This window comes from Brachyistius frenatus, unplaced genomic scaffold (genome assembly GCF_029030835.1).
Source record: "Brachyistius frenatus isolate BFR_SWC_R1_liver_20210118 unplaced genomic scaffold, ASM2903083v1 Contig_170, whole genome shotgun sequence".
NCBI lineage: Eukaryota > Metazoa > Chordata > Actinopteri > Embiotocidae > Brachyistius > Brachyistius frenatus.
Window position 1 is genome coordinate 481,473 of NW_027210769.1, and position 23,528 is coordinate 505,000.

A 23,528-nucleotide genomic window follows, 5' to 3' on the forward strand; every position below is an offset into this window, starting at 1 on the left:
TGAAACTGCAACGGTCGGGACTTCCTGTGGTGATGAACAACCTTCATCTCTTCTTCTGGTGATGAACAACCTTCATCTGAACTGAAGGAGTGAGCGCAGCAGCTCGGCGCGTGCTTTAGACACACTGAGCTCGCGCTATGTGGAGGTCGGGGACCGCAAAGATCCTCCGCGCGGGACACACTTCCGGTCCTCGAGCCAGCGGATCCTGCGGCGCGTGGACGAGACCCGACGGGTTTGACACGCGCTTCAAGGCGTTCAACAGCCTCACGAAGAAGAAGGAGCCTCTGGTGCTGGTCAGAGAGGGCGTGGCTACCTGGTGGGGACGTCGTCATCAACGTCATGGTTATTAACAGACGAGTATGACGTCATAAATAAGCATGCGTTGTATATCTCAGGTACAGCTGCGGACCCACCGTGTACGACCACGCGCACCTGGGGCATGCATGGTAACTATGGAAACATGCTTTGTGTACAAAATAGAGACTGCACGTGTGTGTGTGTGTGTGTGTGTGTGTGTGTGTGTGTGTGTGTGTGTGTGTGTGTGTGTGTGTGTGGTAATGATTGTGTCTCTGCAGCTCCTACGTCAGGTTTGACATCCTGCAGAGGATCCTGTCCAGGTTGGTCGGCGTCACCGTCGTCCACGCGATGGTCATCACCGACATCGACGACAAGATCATCAAAAGAGGCCTCGAGGTGAAGATCACGAGAATCAGGCGTCTTATTATTTATGAACTTTGAACTCTGTTTGATTCAGATGTTTTATTGCTGTTGATTGACAGGAAAACATTTCTCCAGCCGTCATCGCCAGAATGTACGAAGAGGAGTTCAAGAGCGACATGCTGTCGTTGAAGGTGCGTTTTAAATCGAATTCATCTCACGATGATATCAACTGTCTCTGTTTACGGTGGCCCTGAAGGTCAAACTCAAAAAACGCTTTTGTTGTTTCCTGTTGTTGTCTTCGAGGTGGTTCCTCCAGCTGTTTATCTACGAGTCACCGAGAACGTTCATCATGTTGTTGTTGTTGTCTTCGAGGTGGTTCCTCCAGCTGTTTATCTACGAGTCACTGAGAACGTTCATCATGTTGTTGTTGTTGTTTCCTGTTGTCGTCTTCGAGGTGGTTCCTCCAGCTGTTTATCTACGAGTCACTGAGAACGTTCATCATGTTGTTGTTGTTGTTTCCTGTTGTCGTCTTCGAAGTGGTTCCTCCAGCTGTTTATCTACGAGTCACCGAGAACGTTCATCATGTTGTTTGGGTTGTTGTTGTCTTCGAGGTGGTTCCTCCAGCTGTTTATCTACGAGTCACCGAGAACATTCATCACGTTGATGCACACACGTGCAGTCTCTATTTCCTGTTGTTGTCTTCGAGGTGGTTCCTCCAGATGTTTATCTACGAGTCACTGAGAACATTCATCATGTTGATGCACACACGTGCAGTCTCTATTTCCTGTTGGTGTCTTCGAGGTGGTTCCTCCAGATGTTTATCTACGAGTCACTGAGAACGTTCATCATGTTGTTGTTGTTGTTTCCTGTTGTCGTCTTCGAAGTGGTTCCTCCAGCTGTTTATCTACGAGTCACCGAGAACGTTCATGTTGTTGTTGTTGTTTCCTGTTGTTGTCTTCGAGGTGGTTCCTCCAGCTGTTTATCTACGTGTCACTGAGAACATTCATCATGTTGTTGTTGTTGTTGTCTTCGAGGTGGTTCCTCCAGCTGTTTATCTACGAGTCACCGAGAACGTTCATCATGTTGTTTGGGTTGTTGTTGTCTTCGAGGTGGTTCCTCCAGCTGTTTATCTACGAGTCATCGAGAACATTCATCATGTTGTTGTTGTTGTTGTTGTCTTCGAGGTGGTTCCTCCAGCTGTTTATCTACGAGTCATCGAGAACATTCATCATGTTGTTGTTGTTGTTGTTGTTGTCGTCTTCGAGGTGGTTCCTCCAGCTGTTTATCTACGAGTCATCGAGAACGTTCATCATGTTGTTGTTGTTGTCTTCGAGGTGGTTCCTCCAGCTGTTTATCTACGAGTTACCGAGAACATTCATCATGTTGTTGTTGTTGTTGTCTTCGAGGTGGTTCCTCCAGCTGTTTATCTACGAGTCACCGAGAACGTTCATCATATCGTTGCGTTCATCGAGCAGATCATCAGACACGGACATGCGTACGCCACCGAGGAAGGTGAATATCAGAACGTCGTGACTCCTCTGATGAACGTGTTCCTGCAGTCAGCTGATCTTGGTGCTCCGGTTGCAGGTGACGTGTACTTCGACATCCCGTCCATCGGGGGGCGATACGGGAAGTTTGTGGGATCTGTGGAGTCTCAGGGAGACACCGGTGAGTGTTTCTGGGAAGTCATCTACATTTTAAAGACCTCATGAAGCAGATCTCAGGTTTCTGTCATCGTGAGATGAATCCAGCTTCTTCCTTCTTCCAGGCGACTCCAGGAAACGAGACTTGAGGGATTTTGCATTGTGGAAACGCTCGAAGCCTCAGGAGCCGTCCTGGGAGTCTCCGTGGGGCCGAGGACGACCCGGCTGGCACATCGAGTGCTCCACCATCGCCAGGTTTGACTCCTGTATCAGCCATTTCACTTTCAAAACTCCTCTATATCAGCCATTTCACTTTCAAAACTACTATATTAGCCATTTCACTTTCAAAACTACTATATCAGGCATTTCATTGTCAAAACTACTATATCAGGCATTTCATTGTCAAAACTACTATATCAGGCATTTCACTTTCAAAACTACTATATAAGCCATTTCATTTTCAAAACTCCTATATCAGCCATTTCACTTTCAAAACTCCTATATCAGGCATTTCACTTTCAAAACCCCTATATCAGCTATTTCAATTTCAAAACTCATATCAGCTATTTCAATTTCCAACATGCAGCAGCTGGTCTCTCCTCAGTTCCTACACGTTTACAGAGTGTTGTTAAAACTACCTAACCTAAACAGGCGGTGACGCTACACAGTGGTGAAGATGATTCTGTCTCTGTGGCACTTCCAGCTGTGTGTTCGGGAGTCAGCTGGATATTCACTCCGGAGGAATCGACCTGGCCTTTCCTCACCACGAGAACGAGATCGCTCAGAGTGAAGCCTACCATCAGTGCGGCCAGTGGGCCAACTACTTCCTCCACTCAGGTACGTCCCAAACATCCAATCAATCCGGCTGAACAAGCTTTTACCTGCAGTTCATCCTGTCCTGTGGTTGCAGGTTCAGACTACTGAATAAATATATAACCAGTATATGAATACAGTTGTGTGTGTGTGTATTTATTCATTGCTGTCATTTTATGTATACGTATTTGTACATTTTTTTTCTTATTGTGTGCACTTTTTTGTGCCCAGTTTGTCTGTTTATTCCATTTGATCAGTCACTATAAAGCTATTCTTTTTGTTTTTAAACTTTTCGATTTTAAAAACATGAAAACAAAAGGTGGGACATTCTGTAAAATATAAATAAAACAGAATGCAATTTATGTAAACCCATATCTAATTGAAAACGGACCAAAAAAAAAAATCAAATGTTGAAAACTGAAAAACGTTTGTTATTTTATAAAAATAAAAAAAAATCTATCAAAAGAATGGACAAGTTGTGTCACGCTAACTAAAAAGAGCATCTCAAAATACAACAAAGGAGACTGAACTGTTGAGCTGCTAAAATACTCTGTCAGGCAAGAATGGGACAACATTTCACTTTCAAAACTCCAGAAACTAGTCTCCTCAGTTCCCAGACGTTTACAGAGTGTGGTAAAAACAAGAGGTGATGCAGCTCAGTGGTGACCATGATCCTTTTAAACATATTGCTGCCATAACATTTCTCTGTTTCAACATTTAATATGTTGTATTTGGTCTATTTTTTTTAAATTAAATATGAGTTTACATGATTTGCAAATGACCTCATTCAGTTTTTATTTACATTTTACACAGCGTCTCTTGAGTGTTTAGTAACAGCTTATTTACTGCTTTTATTGTTGTTTTTAGGTCATTTACACCTGAAAGGCAGCGCAGAGAAAATGTCTAAATCTTTAAAGAACTTCATCACCATCAAGGTAACGTCTCCACGAGCCTTTTATCGCTGCTGGAGTTTTGGAAGAATAAATTCTTGTCGTGTTTGAAGTTTGTGTAAATAAGTGTGTTTTTCCTGCGTCAGGACTTCCTGCAGTCGTACTCGGCCAACGAGTTCAGGATGTTTTGTCTTCTGACCAAATACAGATCAGGTGGGAGGATCTTCATTTAAAACACAAAATAATCCCCTGTTCCAGCTTCCTGGGTGACGGAGCAGGAAGTAGACGGCGTCCTGACTTCCTGTTGTGTCTCCATAGCGATAGACTACAGCGACAGGAGCATGCTGGAGGCTCGGACCTCCCTGGAGACCGTCTCCACCTTCCTCCTCGGGGCCGAGGCCTACATGAAGGGGCAGCTGCAGTGCTCACCTGTGCAGGAGGCGTCTCTGTGGGACAGGTAGCTCCTCCCTCCTCCCCCTCCCTCCTATTTTACTTTCTTCTTTTCACCCTTAGTTCAAATGTAAAGATGTTTTTCCAGATGAATGTTTCAGTTCTGTTTCCAAATAAAAGTCCAACTTGCGTTTTACTGAACGTTGTCGTGTTCCTCCAGGTTGGCTGAGACTAAATCCGGCGTGCTGAAAGCTCTGGCAGACGACTTCGACACGCCGAGAGCCGTCGGTGCTCTGATGAATCTGGTTTACCACGGCAACCGTCAGCTCCAGCCTGTTTCTACGGTAACGCAGCTGACCGAGACCACTTATAGATGATCTTTCCCCTCTGATCAGAAAACCGGTGCTCCTCACTCCAACTGAAGGTGTGTGTGTGTGATTCCTACCTCCAGTCCGACGGAGCGGTCCGCAGCCCTGCAGTGTTCGGCGCGATGGTCACCTACATCCGAGACCTGTTGGACGTGTTCGGCTTCGATCTGCTGCAACGTCAGGTCTGAACTTTAAAATAACGCGTACAAAACAAGACCCTGACATTTTGAGAAGCTCAAAACCCTTGTCAGGCATTTCACTTTTAAAACTCCAATATCAGGCATTTCACTTTTAAAACTCCAATATCAGGCATTTCACTTTTAAAACTCCAATATCAGGCATTTCACTTTCAGAACTCGTACATGTTCAGATTTATGTCCATCAGAATGAATGAAGTGTTTCCTCACTGCTCTGCAGGACTCAGATGTGCCGAGTCATGGTGGGAATCTTCCGGCCGTCGTGGAGCAGCTGACTCATTTCAGAAGTGAAGTGCGAGCGTTCGCTCTGACTCATCGGGACGCTCCGACTCCCGAGTCGCCCGTCAAACCTGGACTTTACCCGGAGAGACTCGCTCTGCTCAGAGCCTGCGACGCCCTCAGGGATGACCTGGCACCTCTCGGTGTGCTCATAAAGGTGTGCTGGCTTCACACCGAGGTGTTTTTAAAGTTGCAGCTGACAGGGACTGACGTCTTCTTCTGGTGTTTTCAGGACAGAGGAGCGACGTCCACCTGGGAGATCAAAGACACTCAGAGAGGACGGCGAGGACCGGACAGCTGAAACATCCCCACCTCATCACCGTAACATGTAATAAAGTTTGTAAATTGAATGTTGACCAGCTGTTTGTTTGTGTTTTGGTATGAAAACGTGTTTCATCCTGCCGACCATCAGGCCGGTCGGTCTTCGTCATGTCACAGTAAAAAAAACAAAAGATGCGTTAAATTGAAACTTTATTCAAAAGTGACACTCAGTAGTTTTATTTCCTGCTGGTTGAAATCCTCTCCGGAGGTGGATGTTAAACTGTGTGGAGCGTCACACCTGCTGGTGAGTAAGAGTACTGCACCTGCTGGTGAGTAAGAGTACTGCACCTGCTGGTGAGTAAGAGTACTGCACCTGCTGGTGAGTAAGAGTACTGCACCGCGTCGCTCCAACCAGCAACGCTCCAGTTCTGTCTTTGTAGAAGCTGCGGAGTTCACGTTCTTCTTCAGTGGTCAGGTGTCCGTCAGGTGTCCGTCAGGTGTCCGTCAGTCCGTCAGGTGTCCGTCAGGTGTCAATCAGGTGTCTGTCAGATGTCCGTCAGTCTGTCAGGTGTCCGTCAGATGTCCGTCAGTGTCAGTCCGTCAGATGTCTGTCAGATGTCCGTCAGTCCGTCAGGTGTCCATCAGGTCTCCGTCAGGTGTCCATCGGGTGTCCATCAGATGTCCATCAGTCCGTCAGGTGTCCATCAGATGTCCATCAGTCCGTCAGGTCTCCATCAGGTGTCCATCGGGTGTCCGTCAGTCCATCAGGTGTCCATCAGTCCGTCAGGTGTCCATCAGATGTCCATCTCCATCAGGTGTCCATCGGGTGTCCATCGGGTGTCCGTCCGTCCATCATGCGGCGCTGCGTGTGTCCGGCAGCAGGTTGATGAGTGAGTTGGAGGCCTGAGCCAACTCTGTGATGGAGATTCTTCCTCTCTGCTTGATGAACTGAGCCACTGAGTCCAGTTCCTCCGGAGTGATGGAGATGAACTTCCCTCGGTCGTCTATCACACCTGCAGGAGAACACAGCACATCGTAGAAACATATTGAACCGCGAACGCAGGAAATATGAAAACATGTAGCTGACGTGTTTTATTCAGTTGTATAATCCATAATGACGTGAACAACATGTCGACCTCCTGACCTGTGAGCGAGCCTTCGGCCAGCAGGTCCTGCAGGCGGGCGATGGCGTCCTGCGTCCTCATGCCGAAGTGGGAGGCCAAGTCCTCCAGCAGAACCACCTTGGAGCTCTGCAGGACACACGGACACGTCATACGTGACGCTCACATGCTGCAGTTCCAGGAAACACTGCAGGTGTCACTATTTCAACCTGCAGCGCTTCTATGACAACAGTTAATAATATATAGTCTGATTCGGTACTTCAGGGAAAAGTTAAAGGAACCGACTCGGAGCTCTGAGCTACACACTGAAATGATGATCTAGTCCAGGTTTGACCTGCCTAAGTACAAACTAGTGGTTTTAGATCTGGACCAGGTCCAACGTGGTCCAGATCTAAAAAACCAGCATGATGTCCCTTTGTTGCATTCTGATAAATAGACAAAAAGTTTCATTAATCAAAAACATTTAAAGAATCTTTGGCCTCGCTATGATAATCTAGTCCATGATTAACCAGTCTGGTATCCTATATTTCAAAACTCCAATATCAGTTATTTCACTTTCAAAACTACGATATCAGTTATTTCACTTTCAAAACTCCGATATCAGTTATTTCACTTTCAAAACTCCGATATCAGTTAGTTCACTTTCAAAACTCCGATATCAGTTATTTCACACAAAACACTTGGGCTAGTCCGTGACTAACCGGTCTGAGTGGTTTTAGATCTGGACCGGGTCTAATGTGGTCCAGATGTGTAAAACGCAGCAGTTTCACCAAATAGAATAAAGTTTGTGTCCCAGACGGAGTTCAGTCTTCATCTGAAGTGTCTTTGCAGCATTTAGAGGAACAAATGTGGGTCAGAAGGACACGAAGAAGAAAAATACTACGAGGAAACGCTAAAGTTATCCTCAAAACCGATCCCGGCTGTGACCTTTCAGGGACGCCGGAAGATATCAATTTAATTCTCCTTCATCTCATTTCATCAGTGAAAACACTTTTCTATGAATTAATATCGGAGCATCACGTGAAAAACGAAACGATAAAGCCGTGATAAGAGGAGTCGGATGTGTTGTGATGGTCGAGGTCACCTCGATGTGCTGGATGAACTCCTGCAGCAGGTTGCGTGACTGAAAGTAAAGAAACGCAAACGTTGATTAAAGCTGAACTCTGATGTTGTGATGAAGTGAAGGTGATGCGAGGAGACCTGGTCGTCAGACAGCTGCTCCTCCTCCCCCTGCTCCTCGATGGTGAAGGAGGCCTTCAGCCGGAGGTACTCCTCCTCCTCCCGTCGGTCCTGCTCCTCTTTGGCTCGCCGCTCGTCCTCCTCCTGGAGAAAAAAAACGCAGAGTCAGCGTCTCCTCGTCGGAGGACCACAGAAGAAGACCAAAGACGAAGGAGCGGGAGGACCACAGAAGAAGACCACAGAGGAAGAAGACCACAGAGGAAGAAGACCACAGAAGAAGAAGACCACAGAAGAAGAAGACCACAGAAGAAGAAGACCTCAGAGGAAGAAGACCACAGAAGAAGAAGCGGGAGGACCTCAGAGGAAGAAGACCACAGAAGAAGAAGACCACAGAAGAAGAAGACCACAGAAGAAGAAGCGGGAGGACCGACCTGTTTCTGCTCCAGCAGCCGTTCCTTGTCGTCCTCGTGTCGTCTCTCTTGCTCTCGGAGCTCCTGCATCCTCTTCCTCTCCTCCCTCTCCTCCAACTCCGCCTGGACACAGGAGGGTAGAGGTCAGAGGTCAAAACATCTGGACGGTCTGACCGTCAGAGAAATGTTTAAGACATCCTTCTACGCCCCTAAAATAACATCACAATATTTCCAGGTGCTTTTCTTGACGATATGACAAAATACTGAAAAACATTTGATGATTAATTTGAATTACAAACAATAAAAAAATAAAAGAATATTCAGTAAAAACTAAACAAAAGTCGACCGGATCAGCTGATCGTCTCCTGCTGAAGCAACATCACATGAAAAATAGTCTGTAAAATAAATAAATCGTTTTATTTTTACAAGAATATTTTTAGAATCTGAAAGTGGAGCTTCAGGATAATAAATAAAGATTTAAAATCTTTGTTGGCGGTTGTAATTTATCATTTGTACAACATAAATAGACTTACAGACAGATACAAAACTATTCATATCCATGTCTCATGATTTTATATTTGATCAGCAGGTTTCATCTGAAAATGACTCAAACTAGAAATGTTCATAATAAATGTTTTCATCGTTCTCATCCACTATAAACTGAGAACAGCTGATTCAGCAGTTTTCTGGTCCGTTTGGAAGTCGTGAGGATCCACATGACCCCTCAGGTGTCCATCAGGTGTCCATCAGGTGTCCATCAGGTGTCCATCAGATGACCCCTCAGGTGTCCATCAGGTGTCCATCAGATGTCCATCAGTCAGTCAGGTGACCGTCAGTCAGTCAGGTGTCCATCTGTCCTTCAGGTGTCCATCAGTCAGTCAGGTGTCCATCAGGTGTCCATCAGTCAGTCAGGTGTCCATCCGTCCTTCAGGTGTCCATCAGTCAGTCAGGTGTCCATCCGTCCTTCAGGTGTCCATCTGTCCTTCAGGTGTCCATCAGTCAGTCAGGTGTCCATCCGTCCTTCAGGTGTCCATCAGTCAGTCAGGTGTCCATCTGTCCTTCAGGTGTCCATCAGTCAGTCAGGTGTCCATCAGTCAGTCAGGTGTCCATCAGTCAGTCAGGTGTCCATCCGTCCTTCAGGTGTCCATCAGTCAGTCAGGTGTCCCTCCACCAGGATTAGTCTCTCTCACCTCTCTCTGTTGTTTTTTCGCCTGTTTCTCCTCCAACTTTTTCTGTTTCTTGGCTCCAACCTTCGCCGTCGGCAGGAAGTTCTGCTGTTGCTCCGCCTCCTCCACAGGCTCCTCCTCCTCGTCCTCTGAAACCATCAGCACATTCACAGGTGTTTTTATGTGAGGGTTGAGCGCGGTGTGTTGAACGCTGGTGTTTGTGTTCACCGTGCTCCACACCTTCTCTCTGTCTGTTCGCCATCACGGCGGCGAGGTTCCTCCTCCTGCGAGGCATGCCGGCCCCTCGCTCCTCCGCCGCCCGCTGGGGGGCCGCCGCCCGCGCCGCCGCCCGCCGCTGCTCCACGTCAGCTGAGGAGCACATGACATCATCATCACTGTAACTGTGATGTCGTTTGGACACTCGGTGTTGACTGATCACGTATTTACGTCTGGTTGTAAGATACCAATACAGGAAGGAAATTAATAAATACACAGAAGAATTTAAATGACAATAAAAAAAAAAAAAAAAAAGAATAGAATAAAAATTATAGATAAATGTAAAAAAAAAAAAAAAAAAAAGTATAAATACACAAACACAAGCTGTATACACTAAAATGATGAATAAATGCACCTTGATATGTAATGAAATGTAAAGAAAAACATAATTATTGCACGTAAATAATGTTAATCGTAATTTCCCAAGTTTAAGTATCAAATAAACAGAACAACTTTACTGAGGTCCACTGCGGCCGCCGTAGTTTTGCGAACATGCCGCGGCCCACTGCGGCCGCCGTAGTTTTCTGACAGCTGTGACGTCGCCGTGGGAACACGGCTGCCCGCAGCTGGCTGCTTTTACAGCGTCAATATTTACTTTAACATCCCACCGCGAAGACAAAGTTCACATGAAAACCCCTCAAAATAAAGTGTATAAAAAAAAAAAAAAAAAAACCTTCCGTTAAAAAAACGCTACGCTAACGGTTAGCATTAGCTCCCCGCTGTGACGTCGTCTCCAGCGGCTCCGTACCTTCCTGTGTTTTCTTCCGCACCTTCAACGCGAAGAAAATCATAAAAACGAGAATCGCAGCAGCTATTAGATACAAGACGACGTCCATAGCTGCTCTGGAAATGATCTTTTCTAAATCTAAAACTAGTTTCCACGTCTGTTCATCACAGAGGCCCGTGTTCTTCTTCTTCTCCTGCTGCCACAGTTCTTCTTCTTCTTTTCCTTCTGGTTTAGTTGCCCGATTTAAAAGCGCACAGCGCCACCTACCGGATCGGAGGGTTTATGATCTTATGTGATCACTGCCTGGGGAAGGATTATAAAAACCGAACTGGGCTCAGTATTGATTTTAAACTCCATCCCTGGCTTAAAATCATTATTATAATTATATAATAATTAATTAATTAATAATGTTTAATTTTATTATATTCTATTTGTATGTTTTTGTATTCTATGTGCATTTTTATACTTTTACTGCCTCTATTTTTACTCTGGAATTTGTATTGCTTTTGCTGTACAAAAGGTCAAATCTTTAACTTTCAGGTTTTACGTCTTGAAAATTCAGGTCAAATCTTGAACTTATAGTATTGCATTTTTGTTTTTCAGTTGCTTTTTTTGCCCAAATAATAAAACTTTTGGCCCTGATTTGGCTCCATGCTCCCCAACAATAAACTACTTTCTATTACTTTGTTGTCATTTATTTTAAGGGCTTTCTTTGATGGTCAGGGACCCAACAAAACTCTTCTTCTTCTCCTTCTTGTTTATTTTTACACCATAAAAGGTGCCAAACATCACCTGCTGTTTCAGAGTTTTGTTGAATTATGGCATTAAATTGTGGAGTCAGATCAGTCTCATAATCAATGAATGCACACAGAAGGATTCACACAGAGTATTTTGCGACTTTCTTATAAATATTTATGTAATAAAGATCCACATATAAAAAGATAACGTTCACAAATGCACATGCAAATATTTCTTCATCATTTTGATGACAATTATTACAAAAAAAATTAAAAAAATTTAGTTAAGTCTTCTCTGTGCTATTCATTCCAGAACTACTTTCTTTGTGTTTGTTAGAGGTTGGCAGCCAGTTCACAGGTGCGTTACTGCCACCTGCTGGACTGGTATGAAGAAACGGTGATAAAATATCTATAATATCTGTTTTATTTTTATTTTTTCTTGAGAGAAATAGTTTTCACATTCAATATAGCAGCACTAAATGGCCACAAACAATCCTCACATTGTCCTGCTTCCAGGTGACCTGCAGTGCAGCCTGACGCCCTCCGGGTGGCGTACTCACTGCAGACATCATCTCACACTGATTCATACTGAGAATGTGTGAACAGCCTGGTGGGAAACATCTTGTCTCTCTCACACACCATCTGACTGATGACTCAGTCCTGAACGCATCATCCACCGCTGGGTAATAGTTATGTTCAATTATTATAATAAATATTACTGCAAACTACAAAAATAAAAAAACAAAGCCACCGTCTCTAGCTTTTAATGCTCCACATATCTGGAACAAATTCCCAGAAAGCTGCAGGTCTGCTGCAAAATTTCTCATTTCAAAATTTCTGTATTTTATGTCTCACGCTGCAGCACTGTAACTTTTATTCTATATTTAGCTGCTCTATTGCTTTAATTTTAATGTTTTTAATCTCCGTTTTTAAATGTCTTTTTCTTCTGCCTGATGTTTTGATGCTTTTAATAGTTTCACGTGAAGCGCTTTGAATTGCCTTATTTTTTCTTTTGGTGAAATAAATGTGCTGACATCAGACAAGTGGGTTTAATCTTTATTGCGGCGGTTGTAGTACCTCTGTGACTGAGATGATATCAGCTGTCAGTGTGTTTTAGTGTTACGTAACCTCCAAACATCACAGTTGACCCACAATAAGCCTGCAGCTTCCGGGGACCTTGAAGTTCTGGGGTTCATTTGGTTAAAAAATTTCCCCTCGGGGATTAATAAAGTATATACCTACCTACCTATCTACCTTGTCATGACTCAGCAACGAAACATGTCCTCATGTAACAGATTTATTTCACCAGTTTTACAGATCTGATTGTTTGGCATGATGAGTCTTTGTGAGGAAATAACCCTGGTGATGTCATAGTGATGTCACCATCCCACCCTGAGACTGGATATAAAAGTGTTTGTAGCTTCAGGTCTGTAAAATGGTTCTGATCCAGAAGTGTCTTCAGCTGCAATACCAGCGAGTGCCACTAGAGGTCGGCTCCAAAAAGCCTCCGGCTCCATAGACTCCCATTCAACTTCTCTCATCAAATCCAAAGTGAATAAAATGTGTCCATCAGTTCTCTCGGTGTTGTTAGCTAAAGTCACTCCTTCTTATTAGTTTTCTGGAGGTCCATCTGAAAATAATCCCTCATTCATTAGAAAAGAAGATTCAAGAAGACCTGTTTTTGGGGGCGTGTCTGTTTGATTGACAGGCCTGTGGTGCAGTCAGGTTACAGCTATCGGTGGGCGGGACGTAGTATCGTCAGGTTTCCGATCAGATCGGTCAGATCCACCGCTGGCTCCTCCCCCAGCTCGTCCAAATATGGTCACTTCCTGCTCCGAACTAGTAAAGATGGTGACGGACAGAATCTGAAGTGGAGGATTCATAACGTTCACAAACCAACGATGACGTCACTGATGGTTGATGACATCACTGACGGTTGACGATTGGGTGGAAATGAAGAGTTCCTACCAGGGTCTGAATTATCTGGACGATAAAATAAATGTTATAATCTGTTTCATGTGGACATTTGTTTGTGTATGAAACGGTTTAACACGGAGTCCATCTGTCCCGTTTAAACTTCCCTCTGCCTGCAGGTGAGTGTGGACTTTGTTTCAGGAGTCACCTTGTCTCCCCGACAGGAACACTGCAGCTCCTCTTCCTGCTTTTCTCTGTCCGGCCCCTTTTTCTTCCTCCTACTTCCTCTTTCCGTATGCATGACTACGTCCTCACTGCTCAGCTCCTTTCACACACCGACCTCCAGAGCTCTCCACACGCTGTGAAAAAAAACACCAGACATCCTTCATGTTTATGTCAACTTCTCTATTATATATTGCAGTTTTTTTGTGGAGCTGCAGTAGTTCCCGCCCCCTCACTCCTCAGCCCCCCCCGCTATGGATCACCTGAGCAGTGAACCAGGAAATAAGGACTGCGGCAAGCGTAGGTGTCCTTCGAGAGCTCACCTTCAACTTTAGACTGTCGGCCACGCGTAGCAGATTCTTTATAAAACATCAGATATCAGATAGATGATGATGGAATACAATCAGGATCACAGTGAAGGCAGGAGATCGGCTGCAGGTAAAAAAACAAGAAGATGAAAGTGAAATAAACGTATCTTCATATCATGGCTTTAAATATGAGAGGAAACACTGCACTGTCAGGAGAGTAGAAATCCTGCAGACAGCATGAACCGTGTTATTGGTAGCAACACAACATGTTCAACACAGAAGGAGTGTCAGATTGCAGCAGGAGGACGCGTCCTCCAGATGTCACCACTGACGGAAAACTACAGTCACACCCAGCGGAGCCTCACATCCTTCTGTGGGAGAAGAGGATTAAACGATTAGTCCGTCCTCCCATCTTCATTTTTGTCCTCTCTCCTCTCTCTTCTCTTCTGTGTCTGCTGCCGGCTGAAAACAAAACTGCTGACTCAGACATTATTTCAGCGCAGAACGAGTTCATGGTGCTATGTTTAGAAACCATGAGATTAAAAAAAAGACACTAAAACATGCTGCAGCGATGAGGATGTTTCGACCCATAGTCGGAGATGGCATCCTACACTTCCCATCATGCAACTCAATAGTATCATTTTTTTTTTTTTTTTTTTTTTTAGATTGTTCCTGTCACTCAACCATTCAGTCTGTAACACGAATGTTGTTTTATAAATTTGAAGTCTCAAAGTCCAACCAGCAGTGATGTCGTCAACCATCAGTGATGTCATCGTTGGTTTGTGAACGTTATGAATCCTCCAGTTCAGATTCTGTCCGTCACCATTTTTGTTAGTTCGGAGCAGTTTGGAGCAGGAAGTGACCATATTTGGACAAGCTGGGGGAGGAGCCAGCGGTGGATCTGACCGATCTGATCGGAAACCTGACGATACTACGTCCCGCCCACCGATAGCTGTAACCTGACTGCACCACAGGCCTGTCAATCAAACAGACACGCCCCCAAAAACAGGTCTTCTTGAATCTTCTTTTCTAATGAATGAGGGATTATTTTCAGATGGACCTCCAGAAAACTAAGAAGAAGGAGTGACTTCAGCTAACAACACCGAGATAACTGATGGACACATTTTATTCACTTTGGATTTGATGAGAGAAGTTGAATGGGAGTCTATGGAGCCGGAGGCTTTTTGGAGCCGACCTCTAGTGGCACTCGCTGGTATTACAGTCTTATCTTTGTCCACCTCGTCATAGCACAGGTGCAGGTGCACCACGGGTGCTGGAAGGCTTGGTAAACACAATTGTAACTCTGGCTCAGCGTGGTTTAGTGGTAAAATAGAAGGAACAGATCATTAGAAAAGTGTCTCAAGACTTCAATCATGACCAATCAGGTCAGCTTCTCTTACCCTGAAACTTTACACGAGCAAACTGACATACCTGTCTGGTAGTTTCAGGCTCGTTATCACTCGATTTATGGTGCTACGAGTCGACATCCACAATGATGATGTTAAATCAACTTGGGAAGAGGTAACTAATATTATAAACAACTCTTCCCCTGGTATTATGAAAAGTTCTGCCCAGGGTAAGAAGAGGTTTAATGATATAAGACAAAAATCTGCATCTTATAGACACCAAACACTGGTATTAAGTAAATGTCAAAGGGAACAAAACAAAACAAAAAAAACACCAATATAGTGAAATCAGGAGCTGGAACCATGTTGAGGAGCAGAAGTAAATTATTCACACTGATAGCTCCCAATGTAACTAATTTAATAACAACACAGATGAAGAGCAATGTGCTGCAAACGTCACTGATGTTGTGTGTTAATTAATAAATAACTGATGTTGTAAATAAATAAACTGATGTTGTGTTACTAAATAAATAAACTGATGTTGTGGTGTTAATAAATAAATAAACTGATGTTGTGATGTTAATAAATAACTAAACTGATGTTGTAGTGTTAATAAATAAACTGATGTTGTGGTGTAAATAAATAAACTGATGTTGTGGTGTTAATAAATAAACTGATGTTGTAGTGTTAATAAATAAATAAAATGATGTTGCGGTGTTAATAAATAAATAAACTGATGTTGTGGTGTAAATAAATACATAAACTGATGTTGTGGTGTTAATAAATAAATAAACTGATGTTGTGGTGTAAATAAATAAATAAACTGATGTTGTGGTGTAAATAAATACATAAACTGATGTTGTGGTGTTAATAAATAAATAAACTGATGTTGTGGTGTTAATAAATAACTAAACTCATGTTGTGGTGTTAATAAATAAACTGATGTTGTGGTGTTAATAAATAAATAAACTGATGTTGTGGTGTTAATAAATAACTAAACTCATGTTGTGGTGTTAATAAATAAACTGATGTTGTGGTGTTAATAAATAAATAAACTGATGTTGTGGTGTTAATAAATAAATAAACTGATGTTGTAGTGTTAATAAATAAATAAACTGATGTTGTGGTGTTAATAAATAAATAAACTGATGTGGTGTTAATAAATAAACGGATGTGTTAATAAATAAACTGTTGTAGTGTTAATAAATAAACTGATGTTGTAAATAAATAAACTGATGTTGTGGTGTTAATAAATAAATAAACTGATGTTGTAGTGTTAATAAATAAATAAACTGATGTTGTGGTGTTAATAAATAAATAAACTGATGTGGTGTTAATAAATAAACGGATGTGTTAATAAATAAACTGTTGTAGTGTTAATAAATAAACTGATGTGGTGTTAATAAATAAACGGATGTGTTGATAAATAAACTGATGTTGTGTTAATAAATAAACACATTACATAAATAAAATGCATCGGGAGCTTCGCATGTGAATAATTTACTTTTCAATCATTAATTAAAAGTCCTAAACTGCTGTGTGTAACCTGCCCTGAACCTAAATGGCACAGTCGTCTTTTTAATTATTATTATCTTTATTGCGTAATTTAATTGATTTGCATTTGCAGTTAACCGGAGTGCCTTTTTGTATTTCATGGCCGAGATTGGCTACTTGCGTCATAAAATGTGCTAACTGCCTAATTCACATCAAATTCAATCGACACAAATCAGTCTCATTTTTAGAGGATTAACTGAATGGGAACGTTGCGTTGAGGTCAGAGACATCGTTAATCCAGGCTTTAGTATTAAACTTCTGACCATTACTATTTAATAAAGAAAAAAGTATTGAGTAAGGAGCCTTCTTAAATTTCAGTAATTGTTGCTGCATCTTTTAATATGAAAAAGTAATTTGTTTTATTAGTTACTATCAAAAGTAGTGTAGTTAAAGTAACTAAAGTAAAAACCCAAAGACATTCAGACTTATTTATTTAAAAAAAATCCACCTCCCCTTTGACATTTCTTTTTTAAAACAATTTAGTCTCACAGGAAATGTCCAGCACTGAGAATCTGTGTTTTCAGGAGATTATATTTTGAGATAAACACGAGAGTTTATGGAAACAACACCACCCCTTCCCCTCACCCCCACCCCCCGTCCCGTTGACATACAGCGACCTCACGGCCCCACGGAAGATAAAGAGCTGGAGGTTTACTGCCGTGTGATGGGGACATATTGTGAGTGTGGGTTTTTAAAGCCTCACCACAAACATTCAGTCAGTGCAGATTAGTCAGAGCATGCTGGGAACATTTCTGTTCCCCATCTGCAAACATCAAACACTTGCAGTACTGAATGAGAAGAAGGTTCCTGAAGAAGGTTTTTCATCTTATTTTTTAAGCACTGAGTATTAGGGCCAACATTTATGAAAACATTTGCAGGAGAATGTGTTTTTTTTTTCTAAATATTAGAATAACGAATAAAATTACATGTCAAGATTAAAGTTGAACTTTTCAAAATACATCAAACGACTTGCTTGGTCAATATGAATCTACAAAGATGTCTTGTGTCGATGAACTGTTCTTCCAAATCTGTTTTAATGGACAAATGCAAAGCGTAACCGTGGTTACGCCTGCGCACAATACAAACAGGATACATTGTATCGCAAGACTTGTCGTAAGAATTGATCAAGTTGTTTGATCCTGAAGGTCCAAACACGTTCCCTCTGATTCTCAACATTTTGACTTTATTCTAGACATTTCAACTTTATTTACAAAATCTAATTCAAACTTTATTCTCGACATTTCCACTGTATTGTCGAAATGCAAAAATAATGAAACAAAAGTCGTATTGCTCTAATTTGTTTTTTTCTCAATGTGGCCCTGATACTCCCATCGTACTGTGCAGCCAGGTGTCACGGCAAAGCGTGAAATACACCCTACCACCACCGAAAAACGTGAGATAGCCACGCTTTGGCTTTACGTTTTGTAAGCATGAAACTTACACACACTTCAATCTCACGTCAGGAAGGAACGTGTGGCCAAGTACAAAGGACATTTTCCGGCAGTATTCAGAGGATGGCGGGAGGACCAGGTGGCATGAGTCAAGGACTGCCATGTGGAGGCGGAGGTTCGAATCCAGGAGGTGACATAGTTTCTGAACCTCCTAAACATGTTGTTTTTACTTAGTTAGTAATGCCTGCCACGTGTTTTAGCTTTAAGTTTCATTTCCCTGTAAATCACATGGTTAAACGCAAAGCAGCAGGTTCCATTTTTATGCACTACATGAAAACGTGAAACTGTCACGCCTCGACAGCGCAAAGTGTGACTATTTTATGTTTTGCAGTGACACCGGATTGTTCTGCGAGTACTATTGTACTATTTTGTGCTACACTTAATTTATACTGACTGGATCCTTTAACAGCTGTGAGGTTTGTAATAAGATTAGAATTAAGTTACTAAATAATCAAATTATTTGCTGAGGAAGACGCGACTGAAAAAAAAAGAAGCAGGGATGTCTAATTAAAGACAGCTGCATCATGGGACATATTGGATCCAGACGTTTTTAGTCAGGATATCTCGACCTCTGCTGCTTCACCGGCGAGCTTTCTTCCATTAATGTGTTGTAAACTACTAAACCGGCGGACTGTACCTTTAATATCTGGGACAGGTGAGAGCTGGCAGGTGAAGGGCAGCTCGTCCTCTAAAACCAGACCTTGTTGACACTGAGCACCAATCCGTGACAACGGTTTTGTTTTTTGTCACAATAGACAATGACAGCGCCTCTCAGGACTCGTCTGTTAGTTAAACAGATTAAAAACCCTTATATGATTCTTCATCACATTTGTAATACAAAAGCTATTTTCAGTTTTCCACTGATAAACGAGCATGAATCATTGTGACTACTGTGATTTACAGCCCGGTGTTTCCTTATCGGTCCACTGGAGTCTGTTAATGTTTGCGTGTTTTATACGACTGCTGGTCGGAGTGGTGTTGACGGGGTGCGTCGGGCGACTCGTACCTTCCTCCTCAAGGACATCATGGCCTCAGGCGGACTCACAGAGTTTCCTTTGTCCCTCGTGTTGGGCCCAAATAGTGCACTCTACCTTTCAACAGGCGTTAATATGAAGTCGCGTAGATTGACCTCCGAAGGTTCTGCAGTCGGACAGACAGGAAACAGTCCAATCAATGTCACCAAGTCAAGGTCAGGACGCCGACAGCTCCGCCCAGTCAAACTAATGTGAACTTCAGTACACAACATAATCTGTTTTATTATGAACTTTCTGAGGCGGATAATAATGTAAACTACAGCAAAATGCACTTTTTCCCCCCCCCCCAATTAGGATAGATTGGCATCATGTAAAAATGAAGAATTTTCTTAAGAATTACTGATAATGTGCAGTGGTGTCATTTGGCTTTTGGTGCAACATTTTCACAAATTATTCAATTCAATACTGCCTTTACTTTTTAGTCTGCACCACAGACTGGATATAAAAGTGTTCGTAGCTCCAGGTCTGTAAAATGGTTCCAATGCAGAAGTGTCTTCAGCTGCAATACCAGCGAGTGCCACTAGAGGTCGGCTCCAAAAAGCCTCCGGCTCCATAGACTCCCATTCAACTTCTCTCATCAAATCCAAAGTGAATAAAATGTGTCCATCAGTTATCTCGGTGTTGTTAGCTAAAGTCACTCCTTCTTATTAGTTTTCTGGAGGTCCATCTGAAAATAATCCCTCATTCATTAGAAAAGAAGATTCAAGAAGACCTGTTTTGGGGGCGTGTCTGTTTGATTGACAGGCCTGCGGTGCAGTCAGGTTACAGCTATCGGTGGGCGGGATGTAGCTGGGGGAGGAGCCAGCGGTGGATCTGACTGATCTGATTGGAAACCAGACAACACTAGTCCCAAGACTAGTTGAATGGGAGTCTATGGAGCCGGAGGCTTTTTGGAGCCGACCTCTAGTGGCACTCGCTGGTATTGCAGCTGAAGACACTTCTGCATCGGAACCATTTTACAGACCTAAAGTCTGTATTTTTGTTGGGAGTTGTCTGAAACTGAACCCAATTTTAAAAATGATAACTTTTATAAACAGCACAGTAAATGCACCACATTCCAAGAGAGACCTGAAGAGGTGTGAATTTTCTAACCGCGGTGTTTCCTGAAAGGTTTCTAGGCCTCACAAACACACAACTCATATCTCAGCTCAAAGTGTGCAGACGGAGCTGAAACCTGACAGAAACACAACAAGACGAGCTGGTGAGAAGCTGCGTGCTGTCGTCGGTCAACAGATCGCTCCTTCAAACTCAGCTCAAACCACAAACCATCTGACTTTGGGTAAAAGACTGCAAAACCAGCACATTTTCCCAAAAATGCTGAAAGCGTTGCCCATAAAAAAAGAAGAGTTTCCTTTTTTGAAACGGAGATTGAGCAGCGGGTCCAAGTTTCATAACATGTGAGTCTTTAGCGGCAAATTGTTGTGAGTTCAAAGAGCCGGACTCTAATTCTGGAGATCAGTTTATCTACGCAGTTCAAATATTAACCATCACATGAATTATTGGAACGAATGAGCTGTAAACTTTGTACTGGGGAGAGGGGGAGGGAGGGGGGTAAATATGACGGATTAATTTGTAACCGAAGGGGGTTTCGCAAGAGCATCTGTTTCACCACAACACAAGGAGAGTGGCCGGTGGGGATGTGTGCTGTGGAGTACGGTGACGGGGAACAACAATGAAAGTTTAATAGGGCGGGTGTTGTTACTCAGCGGACACCAGCAGCCGGCACACAGCCGCCACGGCCAACATTCAAAACTACCGCTTCAGGTCCCCGCACACCGGCCGCTTCATTTCTACCTCCACATCGCTGTTACTTCACAGTGGGAAGAGTGAAGGAGGAGGATGAAACGTAAGCAGCCCGATCCGGTTCCCGTCGTCCCTCATTCGTGACATCACGTCCTGGATTCAGAGGATTCGGTATCAGAGGCCCACCGAGCAAAACATTCAGGTTTAGTTTGTAGGTTAGATCATATGAGGTTTTACTATTCAATCACATCAATGAGCAGCAAATTATTTTAACTCAATAAAACAAGTTTTGCAAGACAAATATGATGTCATCATGTTCAACTTATACACAATTAAAAGGACCAAAACTAGTGTGTTGGTCTGCTTCTTTTTGATTTATCTGCTCCAACTTATTGGTTTCTAATAATGACATGCAGAAAAAGAGAGTTTTTCCTTCCTTCTGTTGGAGGTTTTTCTTCCTGTTAAAGAGAGTTTTTCCTTCCTTCTGTTGGAGGTTTTTCTTCCTGTTAAAGAGAGTTTTTCCTTCCTTCTGTTGGAGGTTTTTCTTCCTGTTAAAGAGTTTTTCCTTCCTTCTGTTGGAGGTTTTTCTTCCTGTTAGAGAGTTTTTCCTTCCTTCTGTTGGAGGTTTTTCTTCCTGTTAAAGAGAGTTTTTCCTTCCTTCTGTTGGAGGTTTTTCTTCCTGTTAAAAGAGTTTTTCCTTCCTTCTGTTGGAGGTTTTTCTTCCTGTTAAAGAGTGTTTTTCCTTCCTTCTGTTGGAGGTTTTTCTTCCTGTTAGAGAGTTTTTCCTTCCTTCTGTTGGAGGTTTTTCTTCCTGTTAAAGAGAGTTTTTCCTTCCTTCTGTTGGAGGTTTTTCTTCCTGTTAAAGAGAGTTTTTCCTTCCTTCTGTTGGAGGTTTTTCTTCCTGTTAAAGAGAATTTTTCCTTCCTTCTGTTGGAGGTTTTTCTTCCTGTTAGAGAGTTTTTCCTTCCTTCTGTTGGAGGTTTTTCTTCCTGTTAAAGAGAGTTTTTCCTTCCTTCTGTTGGAGGTTTTTCTTCCTGTTGAAGAGAGTTTTTCCTTCCTTCTGTTGGAGGTTTTTCTTCCTGTTAGAGAGTTTTTCCTTCCTTCTGTTGGAGGTTTTTCTTCCTGTTAAAGAGAGTTTTTCCTTCCTTCTGTTGGAGGTTTTTCTTCCTGTTAAAGGGGATTCATTCCCTTCCGGCTGCTCACATTTTGAATCTTTAATTGAGTCTCAACTCTTTATCCGTACATTTAAGTTCTTACACTGATTTCAGGACTTTCTATTGTTTTCACTATATTTTGGCCTTTCTCTTTCAGCTGCAGCTTCATACATACATTAAGTCTGCAGTTTAGCTTTCAGCCATTTATCAAGCAGCACTGATATACTGAATATGAAACAATGCAGTGCAGCAAATTCAAATCAGCGCTCTCGCCACAGTTTCTTCAGAAATCGTGTTGTATTGTTTGAAATTTGTTCACATAAATGTTTTCTTTCCCTTCACTTCCCTGATGGATCCTGATGGACTGTGTTCCCTGCAGTTGGGGGGTTTGGGTGAACAAGTCCAATATAACCACAGACTATTTTCACAACTTTTTCACAACACATTAACCAGCACCTTTCAAGAGAAGACATTTAAACTTTCTATGAAGATCCTTTGTCAATTATTGACCTCTGGAGCGTTGTGGTGCGGCCTCAGCTTGTGACTATCAAATGGACTTCAGACGTTCTGTACGGTGAAGTTAAAGAGAAGAAGAACCTGGTTTTACCATCCACAGGCCCAGAGTTTATGTCGGTTAGGTGTCGGAAAATATTTCTACTTTCCCAGTACAATGCTCAGGTGTGTCCTGTCTGGCTGTTATCTGAAGACTGTGAAATGTGGTTGAAGAAGCCAGAGAGTTTTTTTTAAAGTATTGTTTCAGAAGTGATGAATTAGATAAAGACAAAACAAAACACAAAAAACAAAGTCAATGGTGACTAAAACTGAGTCCGTTTTCATTGACTTTCACTAAAGATTGACTCATTAAGTGAATTTTTCAAAACTTAAAAATTCTTCTCTAAAAAATGTTTTAAATTCATGTTAAAAATCCAACATGACACAAAATGTAATAAATCTGACTGACGTGTTTTACATGTTAAATAATGTACATGTAAAAAGAAATGTAAATAATATAATAAACTTTTTCATTTCCTTCCATGATGACCCCCATGAAAGACTTTGATATTTGCATTTTGTAGTTGTCCAGGTCAATGTGACTGTTTTTTTCCAGTCCATCTCAGGATGATGTCACTTCACCTCCCACCTCATCCTCCCTTCTTTCACCCCGTAGATGACCTCTTGTGCTCTCGGAGGTGAAAACTGAACGACCTCCAGCCACACTGATGTGTGCAGAAGACTGTGGGGACAATCAGGATTCTTGGGTTTTACAATAGCTGAAGAACTCAGACTAGAAATAGTTTTATTTATAAGGACTTATTTTTGCTGTGTGGCCTTTTCATACATCTGTTAGTTAATTTTATTGGTTCTTTTAACATTAATCTTTTATCTGATCTTTACTTTTATTTGTGGTATTTGTGATTTATTCATTGTTTTTCAGTTCTCTTCTATTGTCCTTGAATTTGAAGAACTCTGTAATTCTAATTGGATCATTTCACAGCTCCTGTTTGTTATTCTTGTTTGTTATCCTTGTTTTGTTTTCTAAAAGTGATAGTTATTCTTGTTATTATTATTATTACTATTATTATTATTATTGGATGATAACTTGAGGCCAAATGCAGAAGACAAGTTTGACTATCACTCTCCTAAATTTGTGGCTAATCTTTTAAAATTTATAATTATTGAAATGA

At 42.3% G+C, this 23,528-nt stretch overlaps 2 protein-coding genes and 1 long non-coding RNA gene across 4 annotated transcripts; 1 reads left to right on the plus strand and 2 right to left on the minus strand.

Moving 5' to 3' along the window:
• Positions 1–24: 24 nt before the first annotated feature.
• On the plus strand, positions 25–5,594 carry cars2 (cysteinyl-tRNA synthetase 2, mitochondrial). Of its 2 annotated transcripts, none has more exons than XM_069717195.1 (15): positions 25–316; positions 402–446; positions 576–693; positions 780–851; positions 2,067–2,172; positions 2,248–2,328; positions 2,429–2,558; positions 3,007–3,140; positions 3,984–4,051; positions 4,153–4,219; positions 4,325–4,463; positions 4,617–4,740; positions 4,848–4,946; positions 5,182–5,397; positions 5,473–5,594. In XM_069717195.1, exons 1-15 carry the CDS (start codon positions 138–140, stop codon positions 5,539–5,541), a joined length of 1,647 nt encoding a protein of 548 aa, XP_069573296.1. In that variant the 5' UTR covers positions 25–137; the 3' UTR covers positions 5,542–5,594. The 2 variants fall into 2 exon arrangements, with proteins under 2 accessions (XP_069573296.1, XP_069573295.1); XM_069717194.1 differs by having other exon boundaries at positions 26–316; positions 396–446.
• Positions 5,595–6,353: 759 nt separating this feature from the next.
• LOC138631975 (DDRGK domain-containing protein 1-like) lies at positions 6,354–10,601 on the minus strand. Its single transcript, XM_069717202.1, has 8 exons — positions 10,402–10,601; positions 9,606–9,746; positions 9,402–9,526; positions 8,233–8,334; positions 7,823–7,945; positions 7,707–7,745; positions 6,646–6,751; positions 6,354–6,514 (listed from the first exon to the last, which is right to left on the minus strand). The coding sequence occupies exons 1-8, from the start codon at positions 10,487–10,489 to the stop codon at positions 6,354–6,356; spliced, it is 885 nt and encodes a 294-aa protein (XP_069573303.1). The 5' UTR covers positions 10,490–10,601.
• Positions 10,602–13,023: 2,422 nt separating this feature from the next.
• On the minus strand, positions 13,024–19,041 carry LOC138631976 (uncharacterized). Its single transcript, XR_011311771.1, has 3 exons — positions 18,919–19,041; positions 13,577–13,685; positions 13,024–13,390 (listed from the first exon to the last, which is right to left on the minus strand). It is a non-coding gene; the product is annotated as an uncharacterized lncRNA (long non-coding RNA).
• Positions 19,042–23,528: the final 4,487 nt, after the last annotated feature.